We start from the raw sequence: 18,777 nt of genomic DNA on the forward strand, positions 1-18,777 counted from the left end.
GATCACCTCATTGTCCGAAAGTAAGATGATCCGTGCTTCGGAAGGCACGTTAAGCAGGGTTACTACTTACTGATGTAAGTAGGTAGTCGTTACACATGAGCCATGTCAGGTGCCTTTGGCGGCTCAATAGTAACCCAGGCACCAGGATTGATGAAGTTGGTAATTCACCTCACAACCCACACGATAGAAAAAGTTTTTAATTTATAATTTATATATTCAATGGTGCTAATTCCTCTAAACACTATCTAATTTTATTTTAAGTTATATCTGTCATTTTCTTATCCGTATAAAAGGAAAGGGACGGGTAATCAACAAGCATAAAATGTATGGAACACACGTCAGTTTTAAGCACAAATCTAAAACAACCGTCTAAAAATTTTACATTTTGGCCAATAACCCGACAAAATTATGTTGCCAGCACACATCAAACGGTTTGCATACCAGCGAGATACTTTTTTGATTCGCCCGGGTTAGTCATTCATTTACTCATTCTTTCTAAAATTAACAGCTGTCAATCATCCGTCCCTTTCCTTTTCGGCGGGTAAGTGAGTTGTTTCATAAAATAATATAATTACTATTAACAGATCATATAATGATACTTACTAGAAGTTGAGGGAGCTGGTGACCGATACGGCGTCACCGTTCTCCGCTACGATGGAGATGTGGGCAGTCCCAGAGTCTTGGCCGGTGTACTCCTCAGCTCCGTAAACTGCTGTGTCGTTGCTCGTTGTTGACTCGTTGATCTGCTGCCTAATCTGCTCTCCGTAATCGGGACTTGCTAGTTGGTCGAGCAGCTGAAAAAAACCGAAATAGAATTAGATGTTTTTAAGTTATAACCGTCTGAATCCGCGGTAAGACTGTTCGGAAACGCGTGACTTATATGCAGGGGAGGAATCTCGGCTCTAGCTTTATTGATGTTTTTTTTATGGTCACCAACAGAGTTAACAACAATAAATATATAGCAAGTTATTATATGTAAACAAGAGTAATTGTTACCCTAATTATAGGTGACAACGGCATGTAAAATTAACTACAGCAAAGATAGCTTAAATGAGAAAAAAGAAAAAGAAGGCTAAAAGCGCGTCACGCTTGCACAGTTTAGGCCATTTACATTTAAAAACAGACACATTTATTGTTATAATTAAAACACATAATAACGGGTTCTTACCGCGTGTAAATGGGGATATGAAATGGGGATATGAATGGGGAATCCAGTAGTAGGTGTTGTAAAAAGCTTGAAACGGCCTAATGTGGTGAAAACACGTGAGAACACAGTGAGTGCGGTTTGTCGTAGTGAGTTTGGTGCGAGTTCAGATGGTTCCGAACATTCCGATATCAAAAACATAAACAAGCGGCAAAGAAAGAGGGTAGACAGATATGTCTGCCCGTAGAAAATTATGGATCTACCTACTCCACTCCAATCTCATCAGTCATCCCGTGATCATGGCACTTGCAACAGTGTCGAAATATCGGGAGTCTCATATCCCCATTTAAACGCGGTAAGAACCCGTTATTATGTGTTTTAATTGTGATAATAACCGCGTAAACTTAAACAATGTACATTTGTTGTTATTAAAAAAATATTATATTCATTATTTTATTCAACTTTTGAGTTTGAATTCATGTTCGGAGCATAGATATTTTGATATCACGTGGTTTCCAGGATTTGTGCCCGGTTACTGGCAACACGCTGGCCCCCTATAACATGGGGCTTAAACATAGCTGGCGAGGAGTGGATGTATGCTATGCATTTCTGCCTGACATAACATAACAATGTGAATTATAACGTGGAAGACGAAGAATATCTCTCGCTTCGGCCCCACGGAATAGGTAGAGGCGCATGCGCGGGTAGTTAGAGGACTAAGCAGCCACTTTTGATACGAAACCCTCTTGTCCTCTGACTACTTGTGACTCACCCCACCACATTAGGGAGTACAGACGCAAGTATAAGTATCTAAGAATGTATGTGCAATAGTCACATAATGTATCGTTTTACGGTCACATAAAGAATTACTCATTGTTTTCTTCCTAAAACCAACATCTACCAGCCTGACACTGGTAAAACCTAGTTGAATACTGAATTCGAATCGTAAAAGCTCGAAAAAATCGTCGTATTTTCAGAAATACTTACGTTTACCAACTCATGTCGGGAAATCGTAAGACTTACACTTAAATCTTAACATTTACCGTAGTTCGAGCTTTTGCAGTAACATATATACTTACTTCTTTTATCGTGTGGATTACCAACCTTTGCAACCCTGGTGTCAGGTTTATTATTGAGCCGCCAAAGGCTCATGGACATGGAACGATTATGCACTTACATTAGAAAGTAGTATCCGGGACCAACTGCTTTATATGCCTTTCGAAGCTTGGATCATCTTACTTTCGGACAATCGGGTTAAGCTAGGGATCACAAAGTGATTTTTGTAATATGTCCCTGTCTGGATTTGAACCCGGGACTTCCGGAGCCCAACGCTCAACCATTGGACCACGGAGAATATACTTACATCGGTAATATTCAAAAATGCGCGGTCACCCAATTTCGTTCGGGCACCAAAAGCGAACTTGAATGCTTCTGTAATCCTGTGATAAGTGCGGATCTTGTCATCATTGGTTTTGATGTCGTCTGACGTGAAGTTGTACCCTTGGAGAATGTTCAGGATGTGGGCGAGGACGATCCCACTGCTGGGTGGAGCGGGCGTGTAGAGGGTATCCCCGTTGCTCATGGTAACTTTTATGGGTTCTTCTATTTTTGCTCTGGAATTAAAAATGAAAACACGTTTATTTTAGAGGTTGGCCTTTTTCATTTTCTCTACTTTAAATGTTTCTGGATTGATTACACATAATTAATAATCTACTCTGTGTTTTCTCTGGAACTGTTCAACTTAGTTGTTCAGTTCGGAATTCTATAGAAATGTAAAGTGGTTTAATATGATTTACTTTTGAGTAGTTGGATCGGTGGGAAGAATTGCACAATGCACATACTGAGTTCCGATCGGAACAACTAGTTGATCCGTTTAGTTGGTCGGAGTGGAATTAAGGGGTTATTATGATTTGAGAAATGATTCCACTTGCCCAGAAGTTCTTGAGGACTAGGGAGGGTCAGTTTTCTAACCAGTGATGTGCCGTTCTCCAGTAAAAATGCGTAAAAAAGCTTTATTAGCTTACCTAGCATTTAGGCAGATAGGATCAGAATACAAGAAAGAACAATTTGAAAAACAAGCGGCCAGTAAACTACTAAACAGTTTTTACGTTTTACCCCTCCCGACCCTTCCACCCGCTGGACTTTCCCACTAGTGGGTGGACGGGTAATACACGATTACCCGTCAACCCACCACGCTGTGTGAACCGAATTAAGAACATACCTAGTTATCAAATTCAAATTCAAATTCAAAAATATCTTTATTCAGTAGGTAACATAGTTACACTTTGAATCGTCAATGTTTACATAACGAACGCCTGGCCCTAAAACTACTGCAGCTTCTCACAACCTGTATAGCCGGGGAAAAGAAGCTGCAAGAAAAACCTTGGCACAGGGCCCTAGACGTTCTTTAAAAAAATAAATAAGCATAAAATATTGTTATACAATTGAGTAATTTCGCTGCCTAATATCAGTTCTCAGACAGTTAAACCCATGCATTCATAATATATCTTCTAAATAATCACTAACTTTATAATATATCGATTTATAGTACTCACTATAAAATGAGGAATTGTTAGCAAAATACATAAACATTTCTTAATGGTAATTTGATAGCTGGTAATCATACAATTTGATTACATTCGTGTTTGTAAACTCTTGTGCAAGTAGGCGCATAACCTCTTGCATTGCATTATTAATTCAACAGCTATTGTTTTCGCTAAATACTGTTAATAATGAGTAATTAGATTCCTTAAGATATAACTAAAGTATGACTCTGTGATAGCCCTGTTCGTAGAACGCGTGACTTAGGCTGCGTTTCCATTGCCGCGGAGCAGGGCGGAGAGGAGCGGAGATGTGCAGGAATCGACCAATCACCGTAAGGGAGAGAGTGACAGAGCGTCTTCGTTTTTCGCTCTCTCGAACGCTGTGATTGGTTAAATCCGCACATCTCCGCTCTTCTCTACCCATCTCCGCGTCAGTAGTGTCACGGTTCAATTCCAGGCTCGGGCTCTTAATCATTAAATTCGACTTTATGAGTTTGAATTCATGTTTGGATTATAGATAATTGATATCTCGTAATTTCCTGGATTTGTTTTGTTTCTTTTTTGTACTGTATTCATGTGTTATGGCTGGATGTTAAAATTAAGTTCTGTGCAATGAGGTGTATTTGCTTTGATTTGATTTCTTTTCTCACTCCCTTTTACACAATTGCCTCCTTTAACATGGGACTTAAACATAGCTGGCGAGGAGTGGACGTATATTAAGTATACTATTACACTTCTGCCTACCCCTTTGGGTTTACAAGCGTGATGATATGTTATGCGTAAAGGACGGCGAGGAGTTGGTGTATATATATTATATTACATTGCATCCACATTATATTGCATACTACTTTACATATATATACGCCAAACAACGAGCTTATATATGCTTGTTACCTTATGTTGTGTTAAGATAATAAGGTCAATTGATCTAAGAATAGTAAAATGATGAAAGACTACCTACTTTCTTTGCAAATAAACATTGTTTATATACCTATAAGTTATATTATACTTCGCACACATTTAAATTCATATCGACCTGACCTATAAATACTGCGCGCCTTGTACATTTCCATAGCAAATAGAGCAACATTGTAAGGTGTTTTGTCGTGTTTCGTATTATGGATGACCTCTCTAACAACATATACGGGTGAAAGGTTAGTAACATACATAAACATAGGTATACTAGCTTCCACACGAAGATTTCTTTCACCGCTGAGCACGTGATATTTACGATTCAAACATGAATTCGAAAACAAATTCGAATATCATTGGTTTAGGTCCGTGCGGAGATTCGAATTTGTGACCTTACAGTGAGAGCCAAGCGGCGCTGTTCCAACGGCGGGATCTAGTAAGTAGATAGTATTAGTATATTAGTACCTATGGCAATCGCCTCAAAGCTCTTTGGTGAACACTGAACACTGTAATCATCATCTTGTTATAATGTGAAAGATTAAGGATGAAGTGTGTTAGGTTCCTAAGTACGTGGCTGACATTGGCAGAAATTACTAGAATGATTAAATGAATATCTGACTCATTAAGTGAATGTATCACGATTATGAATGAGAAGTTAGCACAGGTGGGAATGTTTTTCATTACAATTCAATAACATTGGATGTTATTGTGAAACTTTTGCCACTATTTCATCACGCCTGTAGGTAGTATCGCCTTATCTGAGTTATTTTAAACGACCATTCAATGTTTAATGAAATAACTGAGTCAGAATGCACCGTTTGCTTTTTGCGTTTTGCAAATGGCATTAAGTATTTGGCCGGACAAATTGAGAGCGCTGCAAGTTCTCACCCGGTACAAAATTTTAAATATCAGGCATGAGGGTGCCCGTTGGGCGCGAACTTCGACTCGGGGAGTCATCTGGGAGGACTATATTTGACAAAATGAATCGACCCTAGTGGTACTTAGTACCTACTACTTTTACTAGGTAGGTAAATTAGTTTTATTTTTAACACAATACTGCTCATAAACTGCATGTACTTTTTTAATTCTTAAATAGGCTTGCGTTTGACTACAATCTCACTTGATGATGTGTGAAAATGTGGCCTAAGGTGGTACAAGTTTACCTAGTAAATGCATATTCACTTTAGTTTTGACAGAAGGTTCCAAGATTATAATGAGAGGGAAATAGAGGCAGGTCACTACCACATAACCACAGTGTAAAGAATAATATGTAAGTCTCCTCCCGCACCAATTCGTATAGGGCGCCGACCTCACCCCCTCTGAGTCTTACTTTAGTCACCCCCTGGACACCCCATACAAAAATGTCATTTTTACCTCATAAGTGCGAGCGAGAGAGACTGACACTTGCTCCCCCTTATCTCTTAGCGGCTTACAGCCGTTTACACTAAAGTAAGACCCAGAGGGGGTGAGGTACCCAAATCTGTCTCGGCACCCGATACGAATTGATGCGGGGCGAAGAGTTACCGTTCTGTACATAGTACTATTCTTTATTCTGTGCCTTACTTAGGGAGGTATTACTAAACTAACTTCAGCTGAGACTGCTCTCAGGATCATGCTCAAGTCCCTGTTTTTATATAAGAACTGTCACATTGACATGATCTTGAAGCTCGAAGCTGAGATTAGTTTATTAATACCACCCTAAGGCACAGAATAAAGAATAGTACTATGTACAGAACGGTAACTCTTCGCCCCGCACCAATTCGTATCGGGTGCCGAGATAGATTTACCTCACCCCCTCTGGGTCTTACTTTAGTGCAAAGCCACCAAAGGCCCCTGACATGGCTCATGTAATGACTACATACTTAATACTAAGTAAATAGTAGCCGAGACACGGATCATCTTACTTACGATCAGCCTGTAGTGTCTTGACCAAACTAGAGATCACAAAGTGATTTTTGAGATATGGGGGAGCGAACCACGGGGATTCGAACCCGAGACCAAATCGTGGGCCCAACGCTAAACCACTGGACCTCCGAGGCAGTTCAGGGTAAGAATGAGACTTACAGATCGCGCATATCAACTCACTTATAATTCCTCAGATCTTCCTCTGTGATGATGCTCTTCACGTCAGCCAGGTCTTCAATAAAGTCCTTAGATAGGGCTCCAGTGTACAGTTCATCGCCACCATTCTCCGCTATTCGTTTGAGGCTGTTGCACAGTTCCGTACTGGGTTTTACTACCGTACCTACTTTGTAAAACTTGCCTTTTGAAGAATCGTAGTATTGCTTCCTGAAACAATGTTAAAGGATAGTGAACTCTTTGTTATTGCTATTATGAATAGTTGTTGTACAAGGTTTCTCTGACTCTGTGTGCATCAAACTTAACGAGCTCATGACTATAATCCCAAATTGATGTAGTCAGAGATAACAAAAAGTTTGATAGAGTGTGGCTACTTAGTTCATCTTGTTGTACCTCTGACTACCCCTAATGGAAATGTAGTTGAGACTGTGTTATGTTATGTTCATAAGTCTTATTAGACTATTTCGATGTCTCCGTTTGAAGGTGTTTTATTTACACCGCAGCTTATTAGCTCCGCCTCCGACATTGGTCCTTCGAGTGTCTTTTTCTTATCGTGTGGGTTGTGAAGTGGATTATTAACCTCATCAACCCTGGTGTCAGGGTTATTACTTAGCCACCAAAGGCCCTTGACGTGACTCATGTAACGACTACCTACGTGTTTCGAGTGTCGTCAACAATAAAGAGAAAATTTCTGACTCGGACGGGAGTTGAACCCGCAGCTCTTGTTAACCCTTTTACGGACAGAGACCATGGGTCATTGATGGTTCATGGGTAGTATGACGCCTTGGAATCGGAACGTCCATAGACGTTCTGTCTTTGAAAGTGTTAAGCAGGGACGAGTATGTTACGCGAAAAGTAGTTTACTGAGGAAATGTGGTTTAATTGACCCCAATAGTAATTATAGGTTGCGTCGTATATAACTATTTGTAAAATTATCATCAGCTGTTTATTTTTTTGACGTCATAATAATATTGCTCACTTCGTATCACAGTAGGTACATTTAACTCGATAATAACATTGCGTACTTAAGCAGAGAACAAAAGACATTGTTTATTCTTAGGGAATTCGTATTGTTTTTACTTAGAACTACGTATTAGGTACCTAATAAATATACCTAATACCTTTACTGTCGGACAGTCAGGTGATCAGCCTGTAAAGTCCTAACCAAACTAGTCTAAGGATTATCTTAAAGTGAATTGGAAGGGATTCAAACGCGGGATTTCTATCGTGAGCTCAACATTGGACCACTGGACCACAGAGGCCGTCAAATATGCTGCTGAACACAGGTTGGAAGGTCAGACAGTCAGTCGCTTCTGTAAAAAACCGGACCTCTCAAATCTTCAGGTTAGGTAAGCAGACTCTGTGAAAAACGGGATAATGCTAAGGAGATAATGACTTGGTTTAACAGCCAACAAATTCGTCTATTAACGAAACTATCGATTATTAACGAAACTAACCTCAAGTGAGGGTCGTTCTTAATCCAAGCCGCGGCTTCCAGGCCATCGTACAGAGCCTTGGATATGTTGTAGCCGTCCTCACAGATCTTGATGGTGGGAGCTAACAGGGTGGCCCAGGGCAGCTTGCCCCATTGCTGGTAGGCTGCCCACAAGCCACGGGTCTCTGCTGGTACAGCCACTGCTAACGGACCTGAAAGAGGGAACACAGGGATATGAAGGGTAAGAACTATGGCTAAGGTTCGAGGTTCACTTTTATGCTTAGTATGTAAAGGATTTTTGTTTTTATAGCACTCACATATGCTTAGGGAATCTCACAAAGAGAAAATTAATTCGAAAAAATCGGACTCAAATAGGACTTAAACTCGCAGTAGTTGTTAAGCCGGGACGAGCGTGTTAACCATTACACCACCAGGTCCACAGATCGGAGTCAGATATTTTCGATTTAATTTTCTCTTTGCTAAATATTTGCCATCCCACACGCGTGAGAGTACTGCGGAAACCACTGCCCTATTTTTCCCTAAAAAGTAGCATGGAAAATGCTAGACCGACAAGAGCGTGGCTTTTAAATTAGTGATGATTAGACAGACTATTACAATCATGTTTGTAATAGTCTAGTCATTACCTTGGTAATTAAGTACCTATCAAAATTAATTTAATCAGTTTTCTGTTGAACTAGGAGGTAAAGTAAATTATAATATTATGTCATAGTAACAGCATTCTATGAAAATTAGTAAAAATATTGATTACCTACTCTCTACGGGTTATTGTTAAAGTGTTACAAAGTGGTAAACTAAGAAACGAGTACGAATGTGGGTTACGTGACCATGGAACGCTCCAGTAATACAAAGTCCGATGTTATTTTACCTATGTAGTGCTTTAATAATAAATTAAAAAGAAATAATCACCATGGAAACGTAATATAATAAGTACTGCAATATATACACTTCTCATCAAAAAAATCGAAACACTTCCGTTTTCATTGTTTCTGTCCGAATTTAACACAAAAAAGAATTCATACGATGAAAAAAAATACATAAATGTATAGCTGGCAGTTTGGCCATTACAGTAATAAGCGAAAATTCTAAATTCAAAATTAGAATTTCATTTGTTTATCTTATAAACGAAATGAATCACTGTTTTGAGACAAATGTGTGTTTAGGGTTGGAGTACATTTAGCGTTTAAAAACTAAAAATTGGCGCCTATCCTTAAACTTTTTGTTTTTTATTTCAATACTGTGACTTTGGGACGTCTGAAAAAAGGTTTTTTTTTCTAAAACGTATGGATACTTCGCCCACAGAAGCCGCCCAAGTTGTGGCATTGCTGGATTCTGGCCTTAGTCAGCGTGTTGTGGCTGCAAGACTGCATCTCCCTGCCTGCCTGCATCATCTGCTGCTGCCTGTCATCTGTTCATAGAGTCTATAAACGTTATCGGGAGACTGGTTTGTTCACGCGCCGTTCAGGATCTGGCAGGAATTGGGTCACTTCTGAGCGAGATGATCGATTTATTGTAACAACTTCTTTAAGAAATCGACGCCTTAACGCTTTTCAACTGCAGCAGCGGCTTCGTGTTGTACGAAGGGTGGCTGTAAGTGACTCTACAATTAGAAGAAGGTTGAAGGATCGTGGACTGGTACCGCATAAGCCAGCAAATGGGCCGAAATTAACTGCAGACCATCGAAGAGCGCGCCTTAACTTTGCACGTGAGCACCTAAATTGGTCATACCTACAGTGGAGCAAAGTTCTCTTTTCTGATGAGTGTAAAATTATGCTGTATGGTAACGACGGAAGGAACAAGGTCTACAGAAGAGACGGAGAACGCTATGCACAATGCTGCATTGAAGAAAAGGTCAGCTATGGTGGCGGTTCGTGGACGGTTTGGGGAGGAATCAGCGCCGACGGTAAGACAGAGCTTGCTTTCGTGTCTGGGCCACGTCTGCCTGCACTAAACTGTCATCGGTACGTCGAAGAGTGTCTCGAGCCTCATGTGATGCCCTATGCACATTTTATTGGCAACGGCTTCATATTCATGCACGACAATGCTAGGGCTCACACCGCGGGCGTCGTACGAGATTATCTTAACGAAGTCGATATCTCTATTATGGAATGGCCAGCAAGAAGCCCGGACATGAATCCCATTGAACATCTGTGGGATGAATTAAAGAGACGAATTCGAGCAAGAGATCCTGCCCCAGAAACACTTAGCCAGCTGCAAGATGCAATCCAAGAGGAATGGGACAATATACCACAGCATGTGATCGTGACTCTCATCCGATCGATGAAGAACCGTATGGAAGCAGAAATTAGAGCTCGGGGAGGGAATACAAGTTATTAAATAAACGTTTTTTAGCTTTTTTTTTCATTTACGTGTGTTGTTTTATCCATTTCCTTTATACTCCATACGGAATAAAAATGACTGATTTAACAAAATACGAAACCTATGAAAAATTCATTTAAATTTAGAACATTAACATTAAGATTTGATAAGCTCATATTACTCACTATTAAACGACATTTAACATTTATTCCTAAATGTACACATTTTTCTGATAATCCTGACAAAACGTAAACTTGCAAGGTGTTTCGATTTTTTTGATGAGAAGTGTATATACTTACTTTTGTTTCATAAATACCTCAGCATATTCCTACCATGATCAGTCACCCATAATATTTAAGTAGTTGGCCTTAGTGGAAATCTACCTGCGGCTTCCGAATACATCCCACTTAGGGACGGTACTGAAAAGTATCGGCGCCCGAAGGACGTAATATACAATCCCGACGACCCGTTACTCTAGCCATAGAGGCGGCCGATCAGCACGCGACAACACTTCAGAACCCCGATACCGACCCCGCCGGTGTGGTTGGAGATTTCCCTCAGTGCTTATTGCTATCGATTAATTCTTTCAAATATTATCCTGGGCATACTCAGACCTGTTGTCTTAAATGTTTACCGAGCGAGAGCACTCAGCACTCATTACAAAAAAATGCCACTGCGTATATGGAGTACGGAAAAATTATCAAACGACATAAAACCCAAAGACAACATAATTACTTACCTATTATACTACGCATATATTTTAATCATACGTAGAAATAATCCGCTAAAATTGATTGCATTGTAAGTATTACGACACACACCTAGTTACCTGGAAAATTCACGATTAACTATTTGCAGTTTTTTCACTCACTTTTGCGATTCCGTATCCACTACATTTATTAGCCTGGACAGGCGCAACGTAAATGAAGTTGTTAAAAACGTGCAAACTGAATCCATAGTGACTGGTCATTCTCCATAACTGGTGATACTCCATTGTGACCGGTCATTCTCCATAATGACTGGTCATTCTCCATAGTGGCCGGTCATTCTCGATACTGACCGGTCAATCCACATAATGACGGGACAATGTTTGTAGTGACCAGTCATTCTCCATAATGACTGGTCATTCTCCATAGTGGCCGGCCATTCTCGATACTGACCGGTCATTCCACATAATGACGGGGCAATGTCTCTAGTGACCGGTCATTCTCTATAATGACTGGTCGTTCTCCACAGTGAGCGATCCCTCTCAATACTGACTGATCAATGCCGGTCTCTTCTTTTTCTTCTTCAGAAGAAGAAGAATGCCGGTCGTTCTCCGTAATTACTTAAGTAAGCTGAATGACGTGTATACTTTTAGCCTTTGTGTATGTGTGTGTAAACTCCCCGCCAGCTATGTTTAAATTCAGTATAATAGGGGACGAGCCTATTGCCTGTCGCCAGGCATATAACCCGGGAACCACGTGATATCAATTACCATACAAATAATATATGGACGTATCAAAAGTGTGTTATGAAACTATGACGTAGACCGTGCGATTTTCTCCAAAGCTTTCTCCAACCGATCTGGTTCAGACGCTTATAGGTATTATTTAGTTTCTCTGCATTGTTTTAACATCGTAAAGCGGTAGGTAGGTGAATGATAATCCAGATTAGGGTAGGCAGCACCACTGCCGGAAGTCAACTTGCAGTTTTCATGGGACAAAATAAATGGAAGGACTTTCCAGGCTACGTTTCTCAAAAACTATATAGATGGCGCTGTACAGATTTCTCTTCGTATAACCTTCTAATTTCATGGATAACAGTCATATGCATATTTTATCTTTGTTTTTGGGTATAAGTGATCCCAGTGGGGACATATCACAAAAATCCCTAGTTTGGTTAGGACGTTACAGGCTGATCACCTGATTGTCCGAAAGTAGGATGATCCGTACTTCAGCCGCACGGCACGTTAAGCCGTTGATCCCTGTTACTACTTACTGATGTAAGTATGTAGTCGTTACATGAACCATGTCAGGGGCCTTTGGCGGCTCAGTAGTAACCCTGACAACCCACACGAGATAAGAAGAAGGTATAAATGAGGACCCTTTTTATTACACCCAGCCACAATTACATCTTCCACCCATTATTATTCTGATCAAAATAAACAGAAGCAATATAGGTAGCAATATAATTCTGTACATAATTAGATCCAAATATCAAGCAACAATTATTTTTATATGTATATGTTTCTGCCATTACATTGTATTTTGGAATGTTTATGTACCCGAGTGATGAGAAAATAGGTGATTATAACGTTAAAGCTGTACAACGCTATCTATATAGTTTTTGGTGAACGCAGCCTGGAAAGTCACTCATTGACTAGAAACATCACTAATTTTAGCCACGGTATTGTCACTTCGAGGAGCTCGGTGGCGCAGCGGTAAACGCGCTCGGTCTGCGATTGTTGGATTTAAGTAACTTTCGCAAAGGCCGGTCATAGGATGGGTGACCACAAAAAAAAAAGTTTTCATCTCGAGCTCCTCCGTGCTTCGGAAGGCACGTTGGTCCCGGCTGCATTAGCAGTCGTTAATAACTATCAATCCGCACTGGGCCCGCGTGGTGGTTTAAGACCCGATCTCCCTATCCATCCATAGGGAAGGCCCGTGCCCCAGCAGTGGGGACGTTATGGGCTGATGATGATGATGATGATTGTCACTTCACTTATTTTTATCAATTGGCCGACAAGCCTATTAGTCGGGCCGAAAAAGATACTGAATAAGATAATACAAAACATCAGATTTTTTTACTACACCGTCCCGCAGGCAAGAGAGAAACCACTGCCCAATTTTTCCCTAAAAAAGTAGCATGCAGAATACTACACCAGCAGAACCCTGATACCGACCCCACCGGCGGTTTCCATCATTCAGCGCTTATCGCTACCGACCCGTTTTCTTAAATCTCAGGCCTGTTTTCTTAAATTTTGTACCGGGTTTCAGCACTTCCAATTGTCCGGCCAAGTAGTTAATGCCATTTGCGGCAAATATACAACAAGTCACGTCAAAAAAAATGCTATACGACAAGAGCATGGTTCTTAAATTAATGATGATGATGATGATGATACCGTTATCGGAATGATAAGCAGCATTGGACAGTTTTCTGTTCATCAATGCTATCAATGCATAATAAATGCACGTATGAAACTGATACAATATCATAATGTGTTCGAATATTATTTTAATCCATTAAAAACTACTTCCAGCACGTCACATCACTCAAAACATCTTCCTTATTCGATAATTTAGAATATTCAGTAGGTAGGTTACATTAGCATAATTAATTATGTTTGATCAAAATACTTAATTGACATAGTTAAGTCTGATTTGCATATATTGAACATCATTGGGTATATGAAGTGTTTGGTATATAATATTGTTATTTATTTGGAACAATGATAAAATCCGCTTCTTATATAAATGTTACCAATAATAAGTAAATGTTTTAAATAAGTTTATTTTTGTTATGTTTCATATTTTTCAAATATTTTTGTTCTATAACTGTTTTGTTTATGGTGTAAATAAAGTATTTAATTTATTAGTACATATTTAGTAAGTGTATTATTACCTACTTTTATAGCTAAAAACTGTACCGTAAAATAATTTAAGTGTCATCATCATCAGCCCATTAACGTCCCCACTGCTGGGGCACGGGCCTTCCCTATGGATGGATAGGGAGATCGGGCCTTAAACCATCACGCGGGCCCAGTGCGGATTGATGGTTATTAACGACTGCTAATGCAGCCGGGACCAACGGCTTAACGTGCCTTTCGAAGCACGGAGGAGCTCGAGATGAAAACTTTTTTTTGTGGTCACCCATCCTATGACCGGCCTTTGCGAAAGTTGCTTAACTTCAACAATCGCAGACCGAGCGCGTTTACCGCTGCGCCACCGAGCTCCTCAATCAATCAAAAATGTAACGTATATAAAACTAATTGTTGCTTGATATTTGGATCACATTATGTATAGAATGATATTACTACCTATATTGCTTCTCTTTATTTTGATCAGAATAATAATGGGTGGAAATTGTAATTGTAACTTGGTGTAATAACTTTTTATTCGTCATCATTTATACTTACCCAAAAACAAAGATAAAAAATCCCATCCTATGACCGGCCTTTGCGAAAGTTGCTTAACTTCAACAATCGCAGACCGAGCGTGTTAACCGCTGCGCCACCGAGCTCCTCTCTAATTTAAGTGTAGTGTACTGTATAATTTAAGATTGATGTTGGGTTTTTTAAGCTATTATTATTATTTACCTAAAAATGTAGTAGGTATGGTAGTATTTCTAGCAACCGGTTTGTCGGCTGTTAGTTGCCACAAGGAGTGGAATTCTCTGCCGTCTTCTGTATTTCCGAATGCATATAACCCGGGTGTTTTCAAGGTCAGAGTGAACAGGCACGTTCTGGGCGAGCTCCATATTAGCCCTCCTCAATGCCTTCAGGCAAGTCTGGGGCCAAAAGCATTCCCATCAAAGATAAGAAAAAGAAAACTCCCACCGCAAGTTAGTCCTTATTCTATGCCACAAGGTTTATCGTTAGCAAAGTGGCGAATGCTATACGAGACTAAGCTACAATAACATAACACAAACAGCCTATAGTATACGTCCCACTGCTGGAAACTAATATACAATAAGCCGCGACAAAAAAACCGGCAAGCTGTGCTAACAAGATAAACTTTAAACAATATAGCCTATTGTTTTAGTCTTTTCATTTCCCAGTCAATGACCAGGTTAAAATGGCCACATCGAAGCAATTCATCTAAGAAAGCAATATTGCAATTTGACATCTGCGCATATAAAAGTAAGTGCGCAATGCAAACAAATGTTAATCCGCCTGGTTAAAAAGGCCACATCGAAGCAATTCATCTGAAAAAGCAATATTGCTATTTGACGTTTGTTTGCATTGCACACTTACTTTTATATGCGCAAATGTCAAATTGCAATATTGCTTTTTTAGATGAAATTCTTTGATGTGCCCTTTTTACCTCCCAGGTCATTTTCCATGCAATATGGTTACTCGCTCGGTCACCGACATAAACTCCTGCATTGTTTACACCATACATAAAAAAATACAATATTTTTTATTTGAACAAATGTTCTATAGAACAATACAGGCTTTATTAAAATTTAACAAAGAAATGGCGATAACAATGATTAATGTGGAGTTATTCGAGGTATGTTTGTGTGTTTTTGTGCTGTAACCTAGTTTTATATCACGTAGGTAAAGTGAGATAGTATACCTACCTAAACTTATCTTACTTTGGTTCAATAATTATCATCTATCTGTACATCTATCTAATGATAATCCTGAACGTTCGCACACGTTCCATAAGTAGTCTTAACTAAGTCCTTGAAAGCAGATTACCTATACGCAAATCTATGGCGTTTCAGTTTTTTCATGTACTTACGTAAGTAGATGATTCTACATGGAATAGCACATAATATCACAGTGCAACTTAATCGTTGCGTGCGTTCGTGCGTTCATCAAACCGACAACAATCCACCAGTCGGAGACTTCTCCCGCAGATTGTGCGGTAGAGTTTGCCGCTCTAGGATTGGCTTTCACAGCCATGAAATAAAGTGCATTTCTTCGAAGCAAAGACGTCATAAATCGTCTGGAACAGACGTACAAGGCCAGTGTATGTGTACTTAAACATTTTCTAACGATCCACAATGATCATATCGTAGAGTTTAAAGGGCCTATTTCCCTCAAGCAACAACAGAAGTTTAAATTTTAAGAAAGGCAACAAAAACTAAATAATGATGATGTGATCCAGGCGATTTCGCCTACGGCGACTGCTTCAACTCCAACATTCATGTGCTCGCATGTGGCTTATATAGCCAATCTTATTGGAAAAGATCCTCGCACATAGCGGGCATGTGAGCACACCATTTAAATAATGAACACATAAAACAAACATAGAACCAATTCGAAAAAAACTGTCCCAGGCTAATTCACTAGTACGCCTACGCCTGTTCTTACTTAAGTAGGTATAATTAACAATATGACCACAAAACAGACAGAGAAACAGACTGTAATATTGATAAACTGTTAAAAAACCTCTGATCTCTCGTCTGATAGTAAGAAACTGTTTAAAAATAGGTCTTAATACGATTATGCAAGATACTAGATATCTTTTATCAGCTTGTTATTCTTATTATCTCATAATCATGAGGGATTTTTATCATGTATGACTGTTTTTGTTTATAAGAAACAGTAACGATTATCTATTCACGTGAGCCCCTGTTACCTACTAAAAATTCGTAGTGGAGCAGTGGGGTGGAGGCGACTTACCATCCCAGGCTACTCCGTCCCGTTTTTTTCTTTTTCTGGTAATCACTACTAGTTCAGATAGTATACGTCGTAATCAATTGAAGTCTGTTTTATAGTAGCGTTGCCGAACTATCTTTTTTTTTGACGTGACTTATTGTAGATTTTCCGCAGGTGGCTTTAAATACTTGGCCGGAAAAATGGGGAGCGCTGAAGGCTCTTACCCGGTACAACGTTTAAGACAACAGGCCTGAGGGTGCCCAGTTGGGCGCGAACCTCGGCTCAGGGCGTCGTCTGAGAGGAAAAATATTCGAAAGAATTAATCGACCCTAGTGGGTCGATAGCGATAAGCGCTGAATGAGGGAAATCGGGGTCGGTATCGGGGTCCTGAAGTGTTTGGTGTCGCGAGCTGATTGGCTGCCTCTATGGCTAGAGTAATCGGGTCGTCGGGATCGTGCCGAACTATCGATATCATGACTATAAAATAAACATAACAACATAAACAGCCTATATATGTCCCACTGCTGGGCACAGGCCTCCCCTCAATCAACCGCTGCTCCATTACGGGTTGGTGGAGGCATTTGGGCTAGTAGCCCGGGACCGGGACGGCTTACCGTGTCTTTCAAAGCACGGAATCATCTTTCTTTTTCGAACAACCAGTTGGTTCAGCCTGCTATGTCTTAGCTAAATAAACGACAGTCTAACAAAGTGATATTCGATAGTGTCCCTATCGAGAATCGACCCCGGACCTCCAGATCGTGAGCCCAATGCTTTAACCGATAGAACACGGAGGCGAAAGGCTAAATATATCCTTTGAACATATTAGCTGACGCCAGTCCCGGAGCGGCTTCCCTGGAGTTTGCGACGAAGGCCTTCCCTTCCCTTGAGGGTGCTGATAGTATGACTATCGATAGGTAATTGACCTTGGAAATCATCTCATATATCGATAGGTCATTTAGATTCTATATTATCGTGACACAGCTTTGGATTGAAATAACTGAAATCTAAAAAATATAGAACGTGTTAAGCCGCTAGTTGAAAAATCATAAGAAGGATTGCATCTCTTCTATCTTGATGGACTTATGGCGAAACGGCTGATCGTCTATCACCATAAAGTTCATCTTCATTTCAGAACATTCATCAAAAGTGGCTGCAAGCTGCTTTACGTGGAGATTACGGGAGTAAATTTATGTATCTATGTACAAAATCCCTTACCTTTGGTAGCCTTGTCAGAGTTTCCCTTGAACATATCAGCGGACGCCTGCCCCGGGGCGGATTCCCTCGCGTTTACGACGTAGGCCTTCCCTTCATCCTTGATGTAGACGGTCATATAGAACCCTCCCCCCACCCCCATGCTCTGGTGGTTGAGCAACCCGTTGCAGAACATAGCCGCGATGGTGGCGTCGACTGCTGTCCCCTTCTTCAGGAGGATAGCCCTGGAAGGTAGATTTCTGAATCAGTCAAAATTGATTGATTGGTAAGATCTAGGTGAAATAATATCTAGTCGATATCTAGACAATCACATAAGTATAAGTATATATATGGTCAACAAACTCGATTGGAGTCCAAGGAGGATCCTCACATCTACCATTTTCTTTGTCGCTGTGATTTTATACAAAAAATGGTAGGATAAAACCCAAAGCTAATATTTGCGAATAAAATTATGGAAATTGCAGTTTCTATTTACTACTACTATTTTTTTTTTTCAATACTACTACTATTATTTAAGTCCAAATGTGAAATGCCGTAGTTAAAAAATAAGTCACTATTCAACGAAACTGACATGCAAGACAAATCTGAAATACTATTACGTAAAAAAGTGGTTGTGACATACGGACGGACGGACAGACAGACATGACGAATCCATAAGGGTTCCGTTTTTGCCATTTGGCTACGGAACCCTAAAAAGACACCTTCAACAATATGTTTACTTTTGAGGGCGCGTCTATTTAAAATATTCAAATAACCTTTTGTTTTGAATACGTGGGCAACATTAGACCTTCAGCGCCCCCCATTT

The 18,777-nt window shown here is 40.0% G+C and overlaps 1 protein-coding gene across 4 annotated transcripts in view; it reads right to left on the reverse strand.

Moving 5' to 3' along the window:
• The window catches only part of LOC126371830 (glutathione hydrolase 1 proenzyme), a 66,125-nt gene that overhangs the window by 2,234 nt on the left and 45,114 nt on the right, over positions 1-18,777 (reverse strand). For all 4 annotated transcript variants that reach the window (XM_050017206.1, XM_050017204.1, XM_050017205.1 and 1 more), the window contains 5 exons: positions 17,976-18,196; positions 8,136-8,325; positions 6,685-6,888; positions 2,508-2,757; positions 604-794 (listed from right to left, as the gene is read on the reverse strand). In XM_050017206.1, coding sequence (XP_049873163.1) covers positions 604-794; positions 2,508-2,757; positions 6,685-6,888; positions 8,136-8,325; positions 17,976-18,196 — 1,056 coding nt within the window. The remainder of the gene's footprint in view (positions 1-603; positions 795-2,507; positions 2,758-6,684; positions 6,889-8,135; positions 8,326-17,975; positions 18,197-18,777) is intronic.

Source organism: Pectinophora gossypiella, chromosome 13 (genome assembly GCF_024362695.1).
Source record: "Pectinophora gossypiella chromosome 13, ilPecGoss1.1, whole genome shotgun sequence".
In the NCBI taxonomy this organism is placed as follows: domain Eukaryota; kingdom Metazoa; phylum Arthropoda; class Insecta; order Lepidoptera; family Gelechiidae; genus Pectinophora; species Pectinophora gossypiella.